Source organism: Alligator sinensis, unplaced genomic scaffold (genome assembly GCF_000455745.1).
Source record: "Alligator sinensis unplaced genomic scaffold, ASM45574v1 scaffold876_1, whole genome shotgun sequence".
Taxonomy (NCBI): domain Eukaryota; kingdom Metazoa; phylum Chordata; order Crocodylia; family Alligatoridae; genus Alligator; species Alligator sinensis.
The window spans coordinates 391,915-414,849 of record NW_005841938.1 but is presented as its reverse complement, the minus strand read 5'-3'; the positions used below and the strand labels follow the sequence as shown (position 1 = coordinate 414,849).

The window sequence follows — 22,935 nt, the reverse complement described above, 5'->3', positions numbered from 1 at the left end:
GCCAAGGACAGGGATAGAGCCCAGCTGATCTGACTCCCCCGTTCCCCGCATGATAAAAAGTCACCAGACAAGTGAAAAGCTGAACCCTGATGAAAGGTTCACCAAGCCTCCTTGTGCTACTCACCTGCACCTCCTCCACCTTGGGGTGGGTGTGTAGAAACTGCTCCAGTTCTGCTGGGTAAATGTTCTCCCCTCCACGGATAATCATGTCCTTGCAGCGACCTATAATTCTGCAGTAGCCGTGCTCATCCAGGAGAGCGATGTCCCTGAAACGACACCACAGCCCTTGTTCCAGGTATCTCAGCTAAGAGGAAGGATGACTTATCCACCTGGCCAGCCCCAAGGGGTTCTCTGCCCTGGCATGCTCACTGCCTCACAGGCTCAGTCCTGAGTGGCCAGAGGAAAGGATGTCCAGGGATGAATGGCCAATGGGTCACCCTCCCACCCAGCTTGCAGCCTGTCTCCAAGATCCTGCATAAACAAGAGCTCAATCCAAGCTGGAATTTCCCCTGCCAGCCTCACCTTAGATTTGGTATCAAGTCTCCAGATGTTGTGACTTAAGTGCGATGGACCAAATGCAGCCCTCCTGCCACCTGGTTGAACTCCATGGACGTTCATGGGACTGAACCTACCGACACTAGGGCTGACTCTAGTCCATTTTGCCTGTGGGAATAGCTACTGCTTCTCACTCACATACAGGGCCACGTGCACCAACCACATGCAGGACAGAGTTTCAAAGGGAAACAATGTTGGGGAGTTTCCAAACTCACCCTGTCTTGTACCACTTGTCATCAGTGATCACTTCATTGGTTTTGGTGGGGTCTTCCCAGTAGCCCAACATGACACAGTAGCCTCGAACCTGGAGCTCCCCAGGGGTATTCAGAGGCACAATTTCTCCAGTTTCAGGATCCTCAATCTTTGCCTGCAATGCAAGAGAGCCAGGCTCTTCAGGTGTGATGCAAGTCCCGAGCTGGGTGGAAGACAGACTGGGAGGAAAGGCAGTGGGTGCGGTACGATGCCTACTGCTGGCTGCTGAAGAGGTGAGGAAGGGTGCCAACAGTTTTGTGCTGCTGGGGATTGGAAAACTGAAGCAGCAGGGGAGGTGGGGAGGATCATGTTCACCTCTGTGTGGGGAAAGACGCATCCCACGGTCTCAGTTTTCTGAGAGATGCTGTCCTGCGGGAATCCCATGAAGGTGACGGGGCTGTTCTCCGTTGTCCCATAGGCTACCTGCAAATATTGAAAGGGGGACACACCTCAGGGAGTCTTCTGGACAAAAAGAAACAGCTAAGGTCTAAGGTGGGTGAATCTAGTGATGATTATGGGAAGCAGGGATTCTTCACCATAGGCCGCAGATGCCAGGCAAACCTTCCCACGGTCAGATCCACAGGAGGGCAGCTCCCGATACGACTACCCCTGTTACACCCCCCGCAAGGAGACTGAGAAGAAAGGAGTAATGAGATGGCACACATTGGATGCTTTCTCCCCCATCACTGCCACCTTAACAACATTCAAAGCCTCCCCCTTCCCCATGATCCGCTGGAAGGGCTTTCTCTCACCAGTAGCCTACCCTTCAGTGGGGAACCTGGCTTCTTCCCTGGCCATTTCCCTGTCTCAAGTGATCTCCCCTGCTTTTACCATTTCCCCTGGACAGGGCCCTGCTCCATCTGCTCCTTGCCAGCCCTGCTTGACTCCAGACGTCTGTCTCTGGACGTACCCTCACAAGCACACTCTCTTGCTCTTCTAGATGTGCCTCGGATCTGCCACGTAACAGGGCACTTGGAGCCTGGGAAACAATCCCAGAGCTGGTTCCAGGCCCCTGTTGGTGGTTACATGTTTGATCTCCCAGCACGGATGCTTGCCCTGACCCTTTGGTGTGTGGACATCAGAATTCCCGATCCGTTAATAAAGGCATCCCAGGATGGCGCCAGCCGCTCAGGGCAACTACATTTGCAAGCCAGAAGCACCACATCAGGACAAAGGCTGTGGCGCTTCTGGCTGACGTTCCCTCAAACGCTAACCCCGGCTGTGGGTTCTGAGTCACCGCATTTCGAGGCCACTCAGCTTTTTTTTTGCTCATCCCAGCAGTCAGCAAGTTCACAAGGCCAGACGCTCTGGATGCCAGGGAGAAAATGCAATGCACTTCCATGGATCTCGGAGCTCCAGCTGGCCCTTGTGCTGCTAGGGCTGGGGGCCGTTTTGTCCCTAGAGGCTGGGACCTTTCTTAAGAGATAAGAGATTCATCTATGAGCTTCGCTCATGGTGTCTGGGCAGCCCACCCGTTGAGCGTAGCATGGTGATCCAACGTGGCTGGCTTAGCAACAGAGCCAAATTGGCTTGGCAACAGAGCCTCATGGGCTTAGACTCAGAGATTGTTTAATCTCTGCTGCTGGCCACTTTCCCCAAGTACATTCCTGCACTGCTTAAGTCTCTATGCAGGCCACAGTTTTTGGAAGCAGCTTGGGATGCTTGAGTCCCAGGCAAACCAAAGATCCAGAGGTTAAATGCAATTGTTGAAGACCAAGGGTAGATCAAGACCCTCCTAGGGGGTGTAAAGTTGGGCCCCACTTATGGTTTGCTTTGGAAACTCTTGCTAGCACACAATAGGCTCCATGCAAAAGCTGGCCCAGATTCTCCAGTGGAAGCCTCTCCTTTCCCAGAAGCCCTTTCGATTGTCTCCAGGATATTACAGAGACCATTTTGGTGAAACCTTATATCGCTAGGTGCTTGGCAATCCAGCAGGAAAGATTTCAATTGTGCTTCTCCATCCAGGCTTAATCACAGTTTAGCCATTGGGAGGAAACGCATAGGGCTTAATGTTTAAAAACGGATTTCTTTCCCACCCACTAAATAGGAGTTTGTTGGCTGGAGCCACGTCTCTTTTTATGGATGAGACTTAAAACCAGGTCTTAAACACTTATTAAAAATCCCACTGCACTTTTTAGCAAGAACAGAGGCATCAGCCACAGCATTTGGGCCAGATTCTGAGTCATTATTTTCTTCCTCCCTCAACTTCCCCTGTAATTTTAATTGCCTGCAGCCTTGCGTCCAATCTGCTTGCAGGACGCTCCCAGGGTGGCTGTGGTGCACCAGTGCCCTGGAGATGTCTGGTAAAGTGCTCTGGGTACCGTGAGCTCAGATCCAAGTGCTGCCTGCCTGTGTTCCTGGCACCGGGCTCTTCAGGCTCCAGCCCTAGCTTGGCTATGAACGGTTGGGTACTAGGAGTAACAGAGGCTGCCTCGCTAGGACTGCCAGAAACACAAGGGTGTGAAAACCTCAGGCATAACTGTTTTAACAGCTGCAATAAAAGATGGACCAGAGGTTCCCAATTCAGACTCTGGGATATCAGGGTAAGAAGAGTCTCGACCCTCTGCACATTCTTCTGCTGTGACTATGGCTGGTGCCCTGGCCACAACAGAGTCTCTCTGTCCCAGCCCACATCCCGGGCCGGCTCTCAGGCTGCCGTCCACTGCCTGCTGCTCCTCTTCACCTGCAGCTCCCAGCTCCCTCCAGCACCCTCTGGCTTCAGGCAGTCTCTGTCTTGCCTGCACTACAGGGGCTCAGCCGCCTTTTTGGGGCTGCCCATTGAAGTGGGGAGTAACCCAGGGCCTATTAATGACCAGCTAGTTCGTTACACCCGCCTTTACTTTCTTTATCCATCAGGTGGTCTGTGCTGTGGGCAGTCATGCAGCTTTGCATCCTGGCCCAGAGGTAGCTCATATCACCAACAAATGAAACGAGGCTTGTGAACAATTTATAACCCAACTTAAGTCTGGAGAAGTCCTTGAGGATTCCTAGCTTTTCAAGGCCAGAAGGGACCGTTATGACCATCCAGTCTGACTTGCAAGAGAGCACCTCACCCAGCAATTTCTCCATTGAGCCCAGCATGTCCAGACTATGTAATAAGCTCCCTCCAGAAGTGGTGCAATCACCTACCCTGGAGATCTTCAAGAGGAGACCGGACAGACACCTTGCTGGGGTCCCCTGACTCCCAGCTCTCTTTCCTTCTTGGTGCGGGATGGGGCTTGACCCGATGATCTTCCTAGGTCCCTTCCGGCCTTACAATCTATGAATCTATAAGCTCAGCTGGAGCTGCAGCACAACTAGTCTTGATACAAAGATGTTAAATGATCCAGCATGTCCTTAGGATCCTTTGCCCGGAAGAGACCAATGAACAATGCAAGGACAAGCCAACTGGAGACCATTTGGCACTGGTAGGGAAGCTGGCAACTCACTGTAGCCAGGCAAAGTGAGTGTCCCCCGATTAGCACAAGTGGCAAATATTTAAAAAATGACAAGCCTTCCAGGTTATTCTTGGTGGTGAGTGATGCTTTCTTGTGGAGTCCTTGTCTGAACCGGGAATAAAAAAACATCGTAGTAGAACTGTCCGTCTTTAAATGCTGCTTGAAAACATTTCCTGCTAAGGCTGTTCAAACACCAGCCACCGAGGACGGGGCAAAGAGGTTTTTAAAGACAGTGTCTTAATAGACAAGAAACACACGAGCAAAACCGGACAACAGTCTCTGCCGCAAACATTTGGGGATTGACCTCCAGGGTGCAATGGGGGATGCAGCAGACCCAGGGTCTAGCCTCAGCTATGCCACTCACTTGCTGTTTAATTTGGAGGAAGTCATTTGAGCTTTCTGTGCCTCAGTTTCCCCATCTGTACAAGAGCAACAGATGCATTCATTCCCCTTTGCCCTCAAATAATGCTAAGAGTTTGCACTTTAAGGACATGACTCCTCACTGCATTTTTCAAAATGGAGCTAGGCTGGGGTGGAGTGGAAAATCATTGGATGCCATAAACCCTTCACAGACGCTTCCTCTATAGAGTATTATTATTTAGGATCAGGGTGGGGCAAAAACTCTGTTTCCAATGTAATAAGTCACTCTTGATTGCCTGGGCTGTATGAGGATGTGGAGGCACAGACAAACAAACCAAAAGCCAAACCAACCTTAATTCTGTTCATGATCTAGGGCAAAACGGCAGGACCAGCTTCAGAAAAAAAAGGGCAAAAAAAATTGACACGCGATAAAAGGGATTTCCAGGCTTCAAAGAGGGAGAAACGAACGGCTGAAAGGAAAATAACAAACCAGAGGAAGTACTTCAGGATCCCTAGCTGGCTTCTCCCCATGGCCCACACCATGCAGGAGGGTTTTAATCAACCCTAAACCAGTGCCTGATATTTTGTCTAGCCTTGAATATCTCTGCTCTTGCCAGCCCCAGACCCTCCCTTGGTAGCTTGCTCCAAACTATTCTTAACTCTTTTTCTTAATTACCTGGTTCACTGGGGAAACTGGCCTAACTGATGCTGTCCCTGGGGCTGGACCCTCTGGGGTTGCTCCTCCACCCCGAAGTGTATAGTGGACCTGACCCACTAGGTTTTGCTAACCTGTAAGTTGCTGATCACGTTGCACAGGGACATCGTGCCCCAGTGACATCTTCCCCCATAGCCACAGTATCTTCTTTGTGTCAGGATATCAGGACACAAACAAGCTCATCTTGTGGGACATCCTGCTGGAGTCCCCACCCACCCAGACAGTCCCAGTTGGGATGGGATGGAAAGGATCCCAAAAATATCGAGTGGCCAAAGCGATGCCTGTGTGTTGTGACAGAACAGCTGTGCCCGAGAAGCCCATTTAAAACCAGCATACCCAACTGGACTGGCAAAATGGCTCCAGGAGACAGTGCTTTCCTACATTTCTGAAAAACAACCTCCTGTTATTGCACAGGCAGGACAAACTGCTCCTAATGGTTTGGAGTTAAAGCTGCTTTTCTTCTTTCCAGGCCGATGCGTGCTCTCGAGGCTCCTAAGTGTTTCCCCAGCCCCGCGAGCATTGCTGTAACGCTGCTCAGTGGTGACCAACGAGGCGTGCGGCAGTTCCTTGCTGTTTTATCAACACCTTGAAAAAACTTTTGCTGGGCAGCTACCCCAACGACTGGATGCTGGGAGACGGCACTAGAAACTGGAGGTGGGGAAGGCGGAAAGCAAATGGAGAGAGCGAGGGAAAGTACACAGACAGAGAGACTTGGAAGGACAGAAACAGAAACACCCTTGGCTCTGAGTGTATCTGAATGCTCCAAGTGGTTGGCGTCTTGCAAAGATGGAAAAGTTGGGAAAAATTAGGCACAACCATACCTCCCCCACCCACACCACATTGACAAAAAAGTCAATGGTAAAGTTCCCTTGAACTTTTCTGGGGTCAGGACTGTGCCTCATGGCCCATTACCTTCCTGTCTGCATCTTCTATTAATAATTACCATTTGAAACACAAACAGCTCCTGGGGAATAGCATCCAGCCACTCCCAACTCACACACCACCTGCCTAGGAGGAAGGATGGGTGGGTGGGGATGAACAAGCAAGTCCTTGCTCTCAGAAGTTTTAACCCTATGCTGTCCCATTCCTGTGGGGGTTGTTTTCTAAGTCAGGAAGGGGGCAGATGCATGGCAGCAGGAGGAGGCAGGGGGTTGAGGGTTGGGGTAGGGGGGGAAGTGGGGCTCCATGAAGTGCATGAGTAACAGGTGAGAGGAGACCTGGAAGAAGAAGTTTTGCCAAGAAGTGCACACCCAGCCAGAATCTGTGGTCCAGGCTGATTAACAGGCGTGTGTGTTATAAGGCAAGGGAGAGGTGAAGAAACCTGGAGGAAGACCTGGATGGACAGGGTTCAGTGGGAGAAGCTGGAAAGAGAAGAGTGAGAGATGGGGAAGACAGGCTGGCAGGGATCAGAGAGGAAAGCAGGCTAGAGAAGGGTGGCCAGGCAAGGCCACCAGGGAGCCAAGTTGGAAGCACAGTGGTGGGGGGCGCTGCTGTGCATACAGCTCCCTAAACCCAGCAGCATGCTGGCTGGTCCTTAAGCATGGACAGGGAGCTTGAATGGACAGTAAGCTGGAGACAGGTGTCTGAAGCTCTAGCTACTGAAAAGGCTTCTTGCAAAGGCTCAAGACAGAGACACCCTGCTGGACTCTGAGCCTTGGGGTACAGGTCCTGGGCCTATAGTCCAAGCCTGACCATCATGAAGGATATGGCTCTCCCCATGGACTGCATTACTGGAAGAGAAGCAGAGCACTTGGCATCCTCAAAGACCTTCTTGCTAAGCCAGGACCATCCATAGGAGCTCCCAGGGAGCATGCAGGAGTGCTCCCAGTGTGCTGCTCAGAACAAGATGCAGCCTACACCCGGCTATGGGCTCTGCCAGGTCTCCAAACCGCTGCAGGGAGTAGGGGGAAGCTGCAGCCCTGCTCTCGCCTTGCTCTTCCCTCCCCCTTTCTGACACCTTGTACCTATGGGAGTACTAGGAACAGGCAAGGAGGAGCCCCCCTCATTCTCTCCATGCACCAATACAAGGGCTAACCTGTGCCATTCTCTGCAGGTAGAGAATGACGGCGGCATTGCCTCTGACCCCACTCACACTATTGCAATCCCACTGGCTTCAGCGTTACTTCAGATTTACCCTGATGCAAAGCACAAAGCAGTAGGGACACTGGCTGAAGGGAGCAAGTGACTCTGGCTAAGGGCATTCATAACCATTCTTGCACAGAAGTCGCCCTTGTGACTAATAAAAACAAAGCTCAAAAGGGGAAAGGGCGCTCTCTTAGAGCCACAGAACAGCCCTGACCCACGACACCAAAGCAACGCCTTAAATCTATATTTACGCCGTTTTTAGAAACCACCTATTTATTTGCTTAGCCCCTGAGGGCTGCGGGAGGGAGTCAAACACTGGTAAATGACTCCCGCACTGGCTTCACACTCTCTGTGCCGCGGCAAATGTTTGCAGAACTGTTAATCAATTAAGAAAGAGGGGATTGCAGGATAATCCTGCCTCTTCGGAGCTGTCCCAGCAGCCCTGGTCCCCAGGGAGCTCGGAGGCGGAGGGCTGAAAGGGGCCCAGTGCACTGTGGCATCGCTCCCGCTGCAAAAAGGAACACGAACACTGGGCCCCTTGTCACCGAGAGACCACATGCCACCCATGAGACACTGGCACGGCTCAGTCAAGCTGTGAACTTGTGAGGACCGCTGCCCATGTGCTGCCCCAGGCCTCACTCATCCCCAGTCATGGGCTATGAAATTCAATGAGGAGAGACTGATCCTGCCAGCCAGGAGCTCAGACACAAACAGCTGGGAGCCCGAGGGCCCCTCCCAGCAGCCGGGCACGGCGCCAGTTTGTAGGGGGGACGCCAGCGCGCTCCCAGCCTCCCTCAGGAATCTGCTCGCCGAAGCAGGAGAGTCAAAAACATCAGGGGGGGGAAAGAATTTTCCTTTTTATTAAACTTCTGGGCATCTAAAAGGGGGATTTAAAACCAGACTCCTGCTCCCCCCGCAACACGGGTGCACTGCCCAGCTCCCGTTCTGCGAAAGGCAAGCTCTGGCCGGAAAGAGCAGAGAAGCCACTTAACCTCTGTGGTATCAAGCGGGCTTGTCCTATGTGGACCACTTGAGGGTATGAAATGCATCCTGCCACCTCCAGGCTGCAGAACCTCCCTACGTCTGCACTCCTGATGCCTACAGGCCTTGACTGAGTTCAGGATCCACACGAGGAAGTGAGCCCTTACCCCGGAACATGGACAATAGGCACGGCAGACAAATAGGGAGAGAAGGTATATTTTACACCTGCCAATTCAAAAAGGAGAGAGAGAGGGAGCCACAGAGCCGTACAATTTAACTGGAAAGGATGTTGTGTGGTGCCACGTGTGGGCAAAACTTATTTTGTGGGTGGAGTTTTAAAAGGACCGCTGTTTTGTTCCTGGACTGGCAGGGACAGCCACAGGCACGGCAGCCTGTTAGCAAGATTGAGAAGAGGAAAGTGAATATCACATGCTCATTTTCTCCAAACAGGGGACAAAAGATGTACCATATAACCTCACTGATCAATCAAAAATAGCCTGAACTTACATATCAGTCGGGAGCTGCTCATGCAGGAGACTCAAGGCCATTCACTATTTGCAGAAATCATTCAGAAAAGAGTATGAATAGGTCTAAGGAAGCTGTAAGTCACAGGACATTCATTCAATCAGCAGCAAGAAAGAGATGGAGTGTTTGGAATAAATTATGTTTTTTTTTAAATCATTCACCCAGCTCCAGCGAGGAGATTTGCTAATCATACCTAACTTGAGCTGTTACACTCCCAGCCTGCACTGGGACAGCAAGGTGAAAAAAATCTGGGAGAGATTTTTTTGGATGTTTCTCCTTCTATATGTCCTAATCCCTTTGAGAGCCTCAATCAGGCTATTACCCCAGCGTTCAATCCACTTGCCTTACGGTTTTGGAGGCCTGGGTCCTACATGTTACTCACCCACAGGGAAACTTGGTTGGTGGCAGCTGGGAGCTTCCCAAGAAGATGGAGCTGAACCGTTCTCAGTGGTGGCGGACGACAGAACAAGGAGCAATGGGCTCAAATTGCAACAAGGGAGGTTTAGGTTAGATATTAGAAAAACTCTCTCACGAGGAGGATGGTGAAGCACTGGGACAGGTTACCCAGAGAGGTTGTGGACTCTCCATCATTGGAGGTGTTTAAGACCAGGCTAAACAAAGTCTTGGCTGGGATGATCTAGTTGGGGATGGTCTTGCTTTGAGCAGGGGGTTGGATTAGATGACCTCCTGAGGTCCCTTCCAACCCTCATTTTCTATGATTTTAACAGATGCTTGACTCTCACATAGCTCTGAAATCCACCTCCAGGAATGAAGCGGGACAAGAGAGCCAGGATTGGGGAGTACAGGAAGAACAAGGCCTGCATCCATAATGCACCCCCACTCTCCCAGGCCTCTCCGTGTCTTGGGGTCAAGAGAATCTAAATTCACCCCAGAATTTGTATTTCCCCCCCCAACTTTTTATAAAATAAAAGCAACATTTGAATATACATCTGCAAAACAGAGGCTCTAAAGCTGCCAGTCTTTTTGCATAACACTGCTGGGAGCATGCTCAGTGGTGCTGGCTAATTCCACATCTCAACAATGGAAAAACCCAGTGATCCCTGTGAATAAGCCAGTCTCTGTGTCCTAAGTCAGCCCTTGGATTTCCTCCCTTTCTTGAGACTGTCTCGCCTCTGCACAAACTCCGTCGGGGCTTTGTAGCCAGCTTCAGAGGTGGAAGCCTCAAAAAGCTCACAGTCCTGCGCTCAGCTCGCAGTTGTTTGCTGCAGCCAGGACCTGGCGAGAAACCAGCTCAAAATGTTCCATATCCAAACCCCACCCCACAGCTCCTCCCCGATCTCTGCCTCTCGCACTCAAAGATAGGGAGACCGAGGACTCTTAATGTCTTCACCTTATTCCCCTGGAAGGGGACAGCGTGAAGCACCTGCTGTGTTTAACTCCCCTCCTTATAACTCTTCTTTGCAATCATTATCCCGATACACACAACCACTTGAGGCCCCGGACCCTGCTCCCTCTGCACTTCCACTGGCCGGATACTACACTGCATCTTTCCAAGTCCCCACCGTCATCTTCCCCCCTCCACACGTCCTTCTTAGAAGCCCTATGCTCTGACCCAGCACCACGTACCACACTGGACTCAGCCTCCTCAGCAGTATCTAAGCACAGTGGTCACTACCGCTCTAAGTTATTCTGGCCATCCCGCACCATTTCACCAAGGCCTCAGCCACCGTCCCATCCTCAGTGACCGCGTATGGCAGAATCGCAGCCGCTGCCCCAGCACTCCAGCCTGACCAGAAGGCAGTCCAACAGAGATGCCTTGGACATACCGTTTCTCCCCATTACTATGGCACCATGTGCTAATCCTCCTCCAGACACAGGGTTATCAGGCTGCATTTAGCTCAGCAAGTTTTGCTCCTCAAGGGAAACCACCTGAAGTTCTGCAGGAACTAAGACTCTCCCCACCAGACCTTCCTCAAATTTAGACAGCCCCTACACATGGTCAAGATCCTGAAGTCCCGCATGGCACTAACATCCACGTAATGCAGGTGCAATCCCCACAGAGTGCAACAACGAACCTTCCCCAAATCTCCTACAATTATACTTAGTCCTTGCCAAGAAATACTCCAACTGAAGTCAACAAAAAGTTGGGCAGAATAAAGATTTTGCCCTTTTGGGAACAACAGGGAAAAGGTGCCTGCCTGAATGTCTTCTAAGCTTTGGATAATAATCCGAGATACAGCTCAGTAAGTATTAAGCACATGGAAAACATCAGTGCAAGAGGCTAGAAACTGCACTAGTTAATAGTGTCTGTTAACGACCCTTCAACATCTCAATACTTCAATACCCCAATACTGCTGGTACTGACAGGGGACAACTTTGCTTTCCTTTAGGTGCATCTGGATTCCTGTCTCTCAAGACGCTGTTCTCCATCTCTGAATTACTTAGAGCCTTGTTACCACCTGATTCAGTGGGGAGTGAAGAAATCCCCAAATCTAGGCAAGCTCCCTGTGTCCATTCACCTCCCTGCTCCAGAGAGAAAAACTACCTCTACACAGTCCCTTTTTTTTTGCAGCACAGAGTGAAGACGCTCCTCTGCTTGGTGCCAAGGAGTTAAATTCACACTGAGCTCCCAAAGTCAGTTGCTTCCAAGTAAGAGTCTGGCTGCTGCCTGTGGTTTGTGGGAAGGGATTTTGTTTTTTAATAACATTATAAATAGGGCTGTGTTCAGCTCGCTGCAGACACACTCACTTTCTCTCCCATCTCCCTCCTCCTGCTGCCGCCGCTTCTCTTTCCCCCATCCCTTTAACAACCATCCCAGTTCTGGCCATGGACCGGTCAAGCTTCTTCCTCAGCTTACTGGTGTGCCTCCTTCCCGTTCTCCAGGCATGTCCCCCAAGCTGCCACTGCCACGGTGGGGATCTCCAGCACGTCATCTGTGACAATGTGGGGCTGAAGAAGATCCCAAAAGTGCCAGAGCAAACACGGCTTCTCAACCTGCAGCGGAACAACTTCCCTGTCCTGCCGACCAACGCGTTCAGGGAGATGAAAGGGCTCGTGTCCCTCCACCTCCAGCATTCGCACATCAAGGAGATCTCCAGCGGCGCCTTCCGGGGACTGAAGCAGCTAGTCTACCTGTACCTCTCCAATAACGACATCAGCGTCATCAAGATAGGAGCCTTCGACGACCTGACTGAGCTCACCTACCTGTACATGGACAATAACAAGATCTCAGACTTGCCCAAAGGGCTTCTCTCTCCGATGATTAACCTCTTCATCCTGCAGCTGGGCAGCAACAAGATCAGAGAGCTGAGGTCCGGGGCCTTCAGCGGTACCAAGGACCTGCGCTGGCTCTACCTCTCTGACAACTCCATCTCTTCCATCCAGCCTGGGGCCCTGGATGACGTGGAAAATCTCGCCATCTTCCACTTGGATAAGAACCAGCTGAGCACTTACCCCGCGGCTGCAATGAACAAGCTGAGGGTGGTGGAAGACATGAAGCTGTCTCACAACCCTATGAAGGTCATTCCTGACAACGCCTTCCAATCCTTCGGGCGCTACCTGGAGACCCTCAGCCTGGACAACACAGGCCTGGAAAAAGTAAGTTCCTTTCCACTCTCTTTCTTTTTAAATAAGCAGCATAAGGTCAAATCCTCTTCTCCTTTACATGCTGCCACTCTAGGGACCTTTGTCCTGATTTGCACTCATGCAAAAGAGAGGAGACTCAAGCCAATCGTCTCAGCAGAATGGCTTAGTGTTAATAAAAATGCAGCTGAAACTCTGAAAAGGTTTATGGGAGAAACAAAGAAAGGGAGGGCTCCATCCTCCTGGGATCTTTGTTCTCCACAAAACTGAGATCTCCTGGGCTGGGCTCAGAAAGGTGGCATGTTCTCCCTCTACCTAACAGCTGCACCAGTCCAGTGGGAAATGTATTCTGGTGCTTTAAACAAGCAAAAGGAGCCCCCCAGCACATGGGAGGTGGGATGAGAGAAGCAGCTGGCCCATGCCTTCATTAGCAGAGCACAATCTCTGGCCAAGCTGGACAGTCTTGTCATCTTAGTTCAACCTGGGTACATGCTGTTGCTCAGACGTGGGAGAGTCCTCCAGACAGGTCATGGATCGGAGCAGTTTCTTACTGATGCGTTGCAGACAGGTAGACGGGGCAGACACACAGACCTTCACCTTTTTCTTCCTCCTTCCAACTTTACACGTTATAAAGAAAGGTTTGTTTATTGATGATCTTGCCAGAGAAACCCTTGCAGTGTGCTACAAAGAAGCCCATTCAGGTATCCCAGCAAAATACCTCTCTTCTTCTCCCGGAAAAGAGGCATGACCTACAGGTAGCAGCATCACACTCAAGGAACTGCTTGAAACAGAGCCCCTAGACTGCTAGGGGTGCAAGGAAAGCAGCAAATCCAATGCAGGAAGATCACCTGCAAGCAGCACAGTGTTCTCAATGCCCGGCTGAGATGCAAGTGGATGGCACATATACAGAGCAGCTCACAGCTTCCCAGGATACCATGGCAGGAAGCAGAAAGATTAACACTCCAGCAAGAAGACATCCCAATCTCTGGTACAGGAGGAAGGAGAATATCCCAGTGATGAAACAGGGCACCTCATAGCAAGAGAGAGCTACCGCTGTGCTGTGCCTGGTGCACTAGCTGTCTGCATTTAGGAGGACAGCCCTGAACAGCAATACAGCACTATCAAAAGACTTGGGACTTATAGCACAGCCAGGGGATGAAGGACCAAGTCCGTGTCCCAGAATGCCAGACTAGGAAGCTAGAAGCTGGAATGTCTCCCATCGAGGATGACGGCACAGCGCCACCTACTCAATATTTGAGATTTCTCCTATTCTTGAGATGACAGTCCCAGCAGGATGGGTGTAATCAAGATTTCATTTATGAAAGGACACCCTGTAGTGAGCATATTGCCCAGTGAGCATGTCATCCTCCAGGGATGTCACTGCTGTAGGCATCAGCTCAGCTTCTATCCAGTTTTACCATGTGCACATCAAAAGCTGCAGGTTAAATGCAATACCTGCTGAAGAGGCCCAAGAACTTGTATCTGAATTACCTGAAAAAAACTGCAAGTCTTGGAACGGAGTCATGTAGAAACAGTTTGATGCTGCTTGGAATAAGAATGGAACTGCAAGAACTGAATTCAAATCTATTTCAGTCTTCAACCTGTAGCCGATATCTACCTTAACATACCTTGGCTGGCAACAGCGTATGTAACTTCTAGGAGGTTGATGGATTATATCCATTCTCACTCTCTGTCTGTTATACAGATGGTGTTAGGCTGCATTCTTGTTCTAACCTGACTGTCTAGTTCTGGAACCTGCTGGTCCTTCTCCTTCCATCCTTTCCGTCATGATCTTAATACTGCTAAAAATATAAAAACTGAGAAAAAGGCAAACCAAGTATTATCTGACCTGGCACACAGCTTCTTTCAGATGGAAGGACCCCAAACCACAACACTGATATAATATATATATATATATATATATATATATAGATAGATAGATAGATAGATAGGAATCCTTTCATCCACCCTTCTAGAGTGGAATGCATGGCTGCATAATAGTCACACATCACGCAGCTCCTTTGCATGGGAAAGTGGAGAAGAAAGGCATATCCAATGAACTGTGCAGGAGTTAAGGAAGACAGAGTAACTCTATGTAGGTTAATAACCCTAACTTCGCAAAAAGGCGTCCTATCTTCTCTTAATGACCATTTGTGGACACAGTCTTTTCTGAAATATGGCAACCCCAACATCACTGTACCTTCAGGACATTCATTTATTCCAAGTGAGCAGTGCCACCTAATGATCAGTCCTGTTTTGCAGCTATGGATGTACTGAAGCTTTTGTTTCTTACTCTAAGTTACAATTTTTTTTCTCATACCTTCCAGAGGCCTGGTATATATAAGAGCCAGGGGTGAGCCATTTTGCGCTGCTAGACGACTCCCTCGTCACAAAGGCCACGTGAGATGTGACATCATCATCATGTACTTTAAATGCTGCCAGCATCCAGGCTGTGACCCCTTTTCCCCAAAATCCTGTGCTCAGCTTTTCTTTCTGGAGATGGCTGGGTTTGTCTGTGGAGCTGCAAGTTGGCATAGCCAATTTGGTCTGAAAGTAATCTTTAGGAGAAGTCCTCCCATTGTCCCAGTGCGAATCGAAGAGAAGAGATCTGAAACATGTTGGCAAATCTAGAACTTGGAAAATCCTCCCATCTCCACTTCTATATAAGTTACTACCATAATACAAGTCATTAATAACTAATAATAAATAACTCATTCATCATGGATGAGGATAACACTGTGGTAGTTTCCAACCCCGTCATGAATGACCCGTGCCCCTGGTGGCTGCGGGGGCACAGCGGCAGCGGTGAGCTCCTGCAGATGCCGCCGGTGCTGTCGGTGGTGGAGGCAGGGGTGGCAAGCACTGACCAGGAGTGCACTGCCACGCTCAGGGGGTGCATGTGCACCCACATGCACCCCCTATGCATCATCCCTGAACCACGCCCCCCTCAAAAAACAATACCAGTTGCTAAAGGGACTTGGGACCAGATTATAGGTGCTATAAGAACAATAATCATGCACCTAAATGACGGCTCATCTTGGAGGATCCCAAAATTCATTATTAGTTAAGCTCTGGGAAGAAGCAGAGAAGCTGTTTAAACGTCACGCGACAACACTTTGGGACAGGAAAGTGAAGGAGGAGGAAACACTGGAATGAAGCCCCAACGGGATCTGAGGTTGTTGGAATGTAAAATGTCTGTTCATTCAGTAACGAACTGGAAAGGATGGCCCCCAGCTGCATTTCCACAATTACCTGCAGCATGCTGGAGGCCTCCCGTTCAAGCACTCATCCAACACAGTGCTGCTCAGCTTGAGAGATCTCACAGGTCTGAAGCCTAAGAGATGCAGCAGCAGGCCCCATCCTTCTAGCTTGCAGCTAAAAGCAGACTCCTGGACCCAAACTGAGGGGTCATTTCAGAGAACTGCACCAGTGAGAGCTTCTAGCGTGAAGTGACAATATGCAAACCGCCATTTGAACTGGAGAGTTTTCTGTTGAGCCTGGTACATGTCCTCTTCCCTCCTCCTCCTCTTCAGAAGCCGTGGGAGGAAGAGGCCAGTTTGTTATTGCCAAGAGAATCACTCTTGCAGTCAACAGCTTCATCTGCAACTAGTGTCCTCCAAAGATCGTCTGTGTTGATGGGTTTGCATTACAGAGGGACTTTTCCAAACTATTTGACAAAGAGGATGGTGAGGGGGAGAAGGAAGAGGCTATGTGGTGATGCCCAAACAGCTGGCTTTATCTCTGGCCCAGGCAGCATTTTACTCCCTGGTTTGTGACGAGGACCTGCTTTTCCAGCCTGCCCCAGGCTGTGAATACACAGATTTTGTAGCATCTCTGGCAAATGACCAGGCAGGAGAGGAAAGAAAAAGAAAGAAGTGAGGAGGCTGAGAGGCTGGATGCCTGCCTTGCTGCTCCTACGCTGCTCTGAAGCCAAGTGTAACTTTCCACTCAATGTCCACTGGGCACTGCCAAAACCTACAGCCCCTTCAGACTCCACAAACACTGCCTCCATCAACAGTTCCACAACAGAGAAGGCAACAGGCACTGGGAGAAACTCCAGCTTTGGAAAGGTTTATACATAGGGACACGTCTGAGTCCAGTTACCGAGGTGGTGCACGGCTCAGGAACAAACGGGACAGGCCAGACTGCAACTTTTCTTCAGGGTGCAAGTATGTGGCTGTGAAAAACAAGTAGTAAATGGGAAGGAGTTGGAGGTGGGAGGAATGGCCCCATCACTCTTGAAAGACTGTGCTCTCTTCCTTGCTCTCTGTCCTGTCTCCTCAATCCTTCCCCTTTGCCACTTATTCTCTCCAGCCTCACTTCTGTCACTTGAGCACCGGCTGCCTGGGGAGGAAGTGTAGAGAGAATACCTTACCCTTGCTTCGCAGTGATCTGCATCAGCCCTTGTGCTTCAGTTTACAGATCACGCCTTTTCTGGAGTGACCACCCTGAAGACGGTCCATCTCGAGAACAACAAGCTGACCCAGCTGCCCAGCAACTTCCCATTCGGCAAACTGGAGAAGCTCACCCTGTCCAACAACCCCTGGCACTGCTCCTGTCAGCTAGCTCCTCTGCGCAAGTAAGGACCTATTCCCTTCTCTATGTCTCCTACTCAGTCTCATTGCCCAAGTCCCGGTCAGTCCTATGTGGCTCCCATCCATCCGGCAGAGGGGAAGGTCTCAGCGAGTTTTAGCTGGCTCTGGCTGACCAAGTATGGGGAACAGTACTGGTCAGTTGTGCCAAAGGAGACAAGCCCCATGCCAATACCTTGCACTAAGATGGTTACCAGTTTCCCTGGAACCTTTGACCAAGTGACTGGTCATTCGTGCCCTTCTGAAACTCGAGGTGGTGGTGGGGGGGCTTTCATTTGTCCTTCTCCAGGTGGTTGAAGGCCAGCCGCACCCGCCCTGACGGGGCCTGCACCTCACCAGCTCAGTACCGAGGACAGCAGATCAGAGACGCTGCTGTCCTCCGCAGCTGCAAGCTCCCTACCAAGCGGTCCAAGAAAGGAAGTCGCCATTAAACAGGTAAGAGCCAACCACGCCCAGCAAAAACCTCTGGCCTTGTCTCTTTTCTTGCCAACTTCAAACAGATCTTGGTGCCAGCCAAGTCAATGGGACTTTTGTTTTCACTGATACTAAGGTCTGAGCCCAAAACAATTCATCCATTTATTTGCGGAGATCTACATTTAAAAGTCTTTGTTTCCCTGCCAACAGCAGATGGCACCACAGCTTCCTAGTGCAGGGAACTGAGGCCAGAGCAGCTGCAATGAAGTCAGCCCAGTGAAGCAAACCCAGATTTAAGACCAGGCCACAGAGGACAAGCAAGAGCGAAATGCCTGGGTGCTGACAGACATGCAGCTCCCTGGTCTAATTCACGGCGCTTCACTGAAAGCGCCATGAGTTACACCAACCCTCCCAACCAAACAGACATTCGCTGTTGGGTCGGGAGGGTGGGGGATCAAGCTCCGCTTTGGAGCCAATCCAGCCGAGGAGCTGCGTGTCTGCAGCTTCTCCCCCCTTGCCCTGGCCCACCCACTCCCATCTCCAGCGGTGCCTACACAAAGGAGCAGGGAGGGGAAGGAGCTTGGGCTGGGGTTTGCGCAGCCTACCTTAGAGTGGGGGCAGGTTGACTGGAGCCCCCAGGTGGCAGGAAGCTCCAATCCACCCGCCCTTCCCTGCCCCCATGTGCAGGCTGGGAAAATCCCAGCCTGAGTTCCCTTCCCCCTCCCCTCCCATTGTAGACAGCACCAAGGGGCAGGGATGGGTTGCATCAGTCCAGCCACACAAGCAGACAGAAGTTAATGAAGGCACTTTGCTTTGGAGCACCTTCATTTGAAGCCTCATATAATAAGGCTTAATTTGTCACATGATGGGGGACTTTTAAATACTCTACAACCATGCACTTCTGTTAGGGACAGCTGTGCAGCACTTTCAAGGGGCTGATCACGTGACAAATGTAACTTCTATCTGTGCCCTCTATTAAGCATCAGGTCCAGTACTTCTCTGCTATAGGCCCTGTGCAAATAATGGAGTTAATTAAAACAGCAATAATTTGGCCCACAGTTTCTTCCTGGTTTGGGACCATAAGGCTTTCATTTACTGAAGTTTCAAAAGTATCTGTTTAAAATATTTCTGAAGGGACTGGAGAAATCAGAGAATGAGAGTTGAGATATTAAGCCTTTGCCTTTCAGTCAAATCTGGCCAGTCAGTAATGGCCAAGTCACCGCCACCCCACAGTTCAGGGTTTGTGTGAAATAAGCTGGTAACCACCATGTAGTTTCTAGGGGAGCTGGTGGTCTCAGCACAAAAGAAGGCCATGGAGCTTGGGCTTATCTCGTGTGCTGGCAAAAATCCCTCAGGTCCGGTTTAAAACACATTGGCAGAGGACAGCGGGGAAAGTTGGAACAATGCCTCCTCAGCCTATATCAAAACAGAAGCCCTCGCTCTCCAGGCCTGCCAATCCAGCACCTTCTAACAAGCTATAGATTTACCTCAAATGCATGAATTTATTTCAAAATAAGATCTTTGCCTTGAAACGTGGCATCCTCAAGCCAGAGCTGAGTCCCAGGGAAGGGAGGGTTGAGACAACAAACTTTTTGAGTCTAAAGCTCCGGGCAGCCATGGCAGAGAGGAGAAAAGGGGAAGGTGATACAGAAAGCAGGGCTGACTTGCCTCTAAGCAAAGAGCCTATTGAGCCTCTCAGGCCAGACACTGAATATGCAACTGCATCGCGGAGCCACATTCCACACGGCTGAGGACTGCCAGATGCAGAGACTCTTAAGGATGCACAGAAGCAAGAGCCTCACCGGTGCTGCCACTCTCCTCATCCATGCTTCATCTGCTGCTTGATTCTGTCTGCTTGAGGGCCAGATCTGAACCCCCTCCATTAATCTGGGTTTGGGTCAGGCTCTTGATAAGCTCCTGGAAGAGAGAGCTCCTCTGCTTCTTGGTTGTGTAATGGGCTATGGGCCTATGGGGCACCATGTCGGCAACACTCATCTCAATCCTCTCTAGCAGAACGGGTTAAGGAGCAGCTCCTGGAGCCCACTTGCAGGCGTGGTTCCTTTCTAGACAGGGACATGGACAACAAGATGGAGAAAACAAAGTGCATGACCCTAGTGCCTTGGAGATGCCAGATCCTCTGCCTTTTAGGGTGATGTTATTTCTGCTGGCCTAATGGAAATCTTGATGGATTATAGATGGAAACCCCAGTCGTTCCATACAGAGAGGGTAAACGTCCACACTAGAGATGGAAATGTTATTTTTCTAAACCACAATGATTATTTTATGAACATGCCAGTCCCTTCTCAGCTTTCTGCCCTTCCAGACCAATCGCGCCCCCCCCAGTAACAGTATACCAATGATGATAATGCTCTGCTTTTCTAGAGCACCTTCCCTTCAAGGATCTCTGTCGCACTTAGAAACATCGGTGAACTGCTTCTCACAACTGGCAAGGTGAAGCACTTATTCCCACTTTGCAGGTGGGAAAACTAAACACTTCTGAGTGCGAGTGCCCACAGCTACACATATACTTGGATGCCTTTGCCTGGATTTAGGTGGCATGCTCTTTTGAAATATGGATCCCTGTAGCTCCCTCTGATCTCACTGGAGTTATGGGTACACAAGGTCTCTGAAAGTCAGGCCACTTAGTGAGATATACAGGGATGCTAATTTAGAGGCAATATCTTTTTAAGAGTGGCTAGTGATTTTTACATGCTAAATGAGACACCTTTAAGGGGCCTGGTTTTCAGCTGGAGAGGGTGTTTAACACAGTCAAAGCAAACAGGCTGCTTTGAAGTGTCTCAACTTGGGCACCAAAAATCATTTGTTGCACTGGGAAATTCAGGTTTTAGGCCGCTGCTGTTAAGGCAGCAGAGTTTGAATAGTTTGGGTGAGTTTCTTAAGCATTAGGAAGCAAGTTCGTGGAAAAGTCAGGACCAGAATTCCTCAGCCTCAATTCGAGCAGGAGCGGTGGTGGTAGGATCTCTGCAAGAGAAGCCAATACATCTCTTGACTTGGAGCACTTCATTCAAAGACAGTTAAAGAGCCTTGAGGCACCTTAATCTACTTGAAGACCCTTTAACCATGCCAATTTATTTTCTTTTTTTTCAGTAGGCCCCACATGGCTAGTCCTGGTGACTGCCCACTTCAACCAATCACAAAACTACTGACTCCTTCCAAGTCCATCCTTCAGCTTCTTCCACCTATCAGGAAATATTTCTGATGTATCCAGAACACCTCCAGCCTTCTCACAGTCCCCGCTTCTCTGCAGACTGCAGGATGGAGTACATCTTTTCAATCTTTTCTGACATTATGTATTTTTAAAGAGTCATTTTAAACTAAAACTATGCATGACCACGCTAAGACAAGCTAACCTAGATCCTGCCAGTAAAGCACAGTCATCTGCCCACAGACAATGACGTAACCAGTGGCCCCGATTGCCCCCATCTCTCTCCTTCCAGTGGGGTGGAAACAAGTGGAAAGACACAAGGGTTTCTCCCCGTCTTTGCCAGCGGGAAATCCTCTCTCAACTCATGCAGACAGAATCCTCCTCCCACCTGAGGAGTCGATCCCTGCAGGTCAGGGCTGAGGACCACAGGGGAAGCCATGTCCAAGAGTCCATGGATGCAGAGAGGGAGCTTCCCTGTCGTTCCAAAAGGAGGCAATCTCTCTGTCTGGGTCAGGCCTGACGTCTGTTAGTGGAACAATGTTGGGGAACCCCCAACACTGAAATAGTTTGGAGGCTCAATTCACTTCTTGCCCCTCCCAAGCAAGAGGCAAGGTATGCATTACATTGCCCTGTATCTGGGGAGCGACCGGGCTCTACCTTCCTCCTCCTTTGCCTTCCCCAAGCCCAGAGAACCCAGTGAGAGGCAGAAAGATGACTGTGGTTTATTGTCCTGGATTTTACAGCACCACAGTTTCAACTTAACTGCATTTTTTATCCTAAAGATTTATATAAATATATATATATATTTATTCCTCTGTAACTGAGTGTAAATGACCTTTAAGGGGATAAAAAAAACCTCCTCTTACTTCTATATAGAAAAAAAATTGTATATTTTCTTATGTACATCTTCTGTATAAAGCTCTTGCTGCAAAGATGAATTCAGCTGCTCTCCACGTGTCTTCTTGAGATATATGCCAGAAATGGTTTAAGGGTCCAAACGCCCAAACGAACGCAGGACTTAACACCTCTTATCCTACAAGCCAAGAGAGGTCAAAGCCAATTTGGAAAGAAGGGTTTTATTATTATCCCTGCCGTGGTGCAGAGACAACTGAGCCACTCGCAGAATAGTGGCCAATTGGTCATAATGGCTGAATACATGTGCAGGGCTCAGCTCAGGCTTGCTATAAAATCAGCAGCTGCTACCTGATGGCAGTTCATGGAGTTATGCCAAGGCACAATGTTCGAAGCTGAGTCCTAAGAGCTTCACGGGAAAAAAACAAGGCTCTCCCTTAAGGCACCACCTCATTCCAGCCTGCTGCCCTATGTTCCCAGTGCCTTGGCGCCATTCAGTTCAGATTACACCCATCCCTATAAAACTGCTGGTACCGGCAAGTTGTGCTGGCACTGCCAGCAATAACAGGAGAAATCTGACTCCCGGCCCCATGTGTTTACCCGTCACCACAACCTGTTTCCTTAGCCTTCACAAGAAGCCTGGCACAGAGGTAGAATAACTGCCTTTCAAGTAAAACAAAACAGACTCCCTCACCCATCTGAGTTATCCCAAATGAGTTTCTCCAAAGAATATGGAATAGGATTTGGGGGCATCCTCTGGAGCTGACTAACCAGCATAAGACAGTGCCCTGCTCACCCAAAGAAGCTGCAAAATCAATCAGTTAAACTCCTAGGGACTCCCTGAATGTGGACAGGTTCACCAGGTGTTCATGGACAGGGGTGTGGGTGCACATGGGTGCTTACTGATGGAGAAGCCCACCTGCTCGGGTATGAATACAAAGGGGCAGCCAGATCCGACTGTCCTGATGGTTCAGGGTGTGACTATTTATCGGGCTAGAGACCGAACGAGTGCAATTCAAGAAGCAACAGGACAAACAAGCATACACATACACATACATGATTGAGTCAGCAAGGCCTTGTCCACAGCGCTTATCCTTGAAGCATGCAAAACAGGGAAACAGAACAGTTTACTACCACTCAGAAACAAAAAATGGAATCTCAGGGTGCAAGGCAAGTCATGCCCCCTGCGTATAAAGCTCCCCCCTTTTCACAGGCCTCACCCCACAAGCCTCTTATCATTTAGCAAGTAGCTGAGTCTATACAGCTTCCCATGTTCCTCCCCAGCCTGCCTAGACCTTCAATCATCCCCAGCCCAACCTTGTACCCCCTGCACAAGACTGGAAAGCCCATGAGCCCTCTGACCCGATCACATGCAGCTGTGTTAGCTCAAGGAGCTTTCCACTACTATGTTGACTTGTACTTGCTCAACATCCCACTCAAGGGAAGGATGCCGGTGAC

At 49.9% G+C, this 22,935-nt stretch overlaps 2 protein-coding genes across 3 annotated transcripts in view; one reads left to right on the top strand and one right to left on the bottom strand.

The window, feature by feature from the left end:
* The window catches only part of ACSF2 (acyl-CoA synthetase family member 2), a 46,997-nt gene that overhangs the window by 1,496 nt on the left and 22,566 nt on the right, over window positions 1-22,935 (bottom strand). The window contains exons 11-13 of the mRNA XM_025199159.1: window positions 1,123-1,230; window positions 771-922; window positions 125-266 (exon numbers count right to left, since the gene is read on the bottom strand). Coding sequence (XP_025054944.1) covers window positions 125-266; window positions 771-922; window positions 1,123-1,230 — 402 coding nt within the window. The remainder of the gene's footprint in view (window positions 1-124; window positions 267-770; window positions 923-1,122; window positions 1,231-22,935) is intronic.
* Window positions 9,533-21,547, top strand: CHAD (chondroadherin). Of its 2 annotated transcripts, none has more exons than XM_006019752.3 (4): window positions 9,533-12,468; window positions 16,869-17,032; window positions 17,335-17,480; window positions 20,571-21,547. In XM_006019752.3, exons 1-3 carry the CDS (start codon window positions 11,698-11,700, stop codon window positions 17,474-17,476), a joined length of 1,077 nt encoding a protein of 358 aa, XP_006019814.1. In that variant the 5' UTR covers window positions 9,533-11,697; the 3' UTR covers window positions 17,477-17,480; window positions 20,571-21,547. The 2 variants fall into 2 exon arrangements, with proteins under 2 accessions (XP_006019814.1, XP_006019813.1); XM_006019751.3 differs by having other exon boundaries at window positions 9,535-12,468; window positions 20,568-21,537.

What these genes read in the sequence shown, in the direction of transcription:
- CHAD (XM_006019752.3), top strand. Translation starts at nt 11,698, where the DNA reads ATGGACCGGTCAAGCTTCTTCCTCAGCTTACTGGTGTGCCTCCTTCCC. An exon ending in ACAACACAGGCCTGGAAAAA is followed by an intron (nt 12,469 to 16,868) that starts GTAAGTTCCTTT and finishes CTTGTGCTTCAG; the next exon opens with TTTACAGATCACGCCTTTTC. An exon ending in CAGCTAGCTCCTCTGCGCAA is followed by an intron (nt 17,033 to 17,334) that starts GTAAGGACCTAT and finishes GTCCTTCTCCAG; the next exon opens with GTGGTTGAAGGCCAGCCGCA.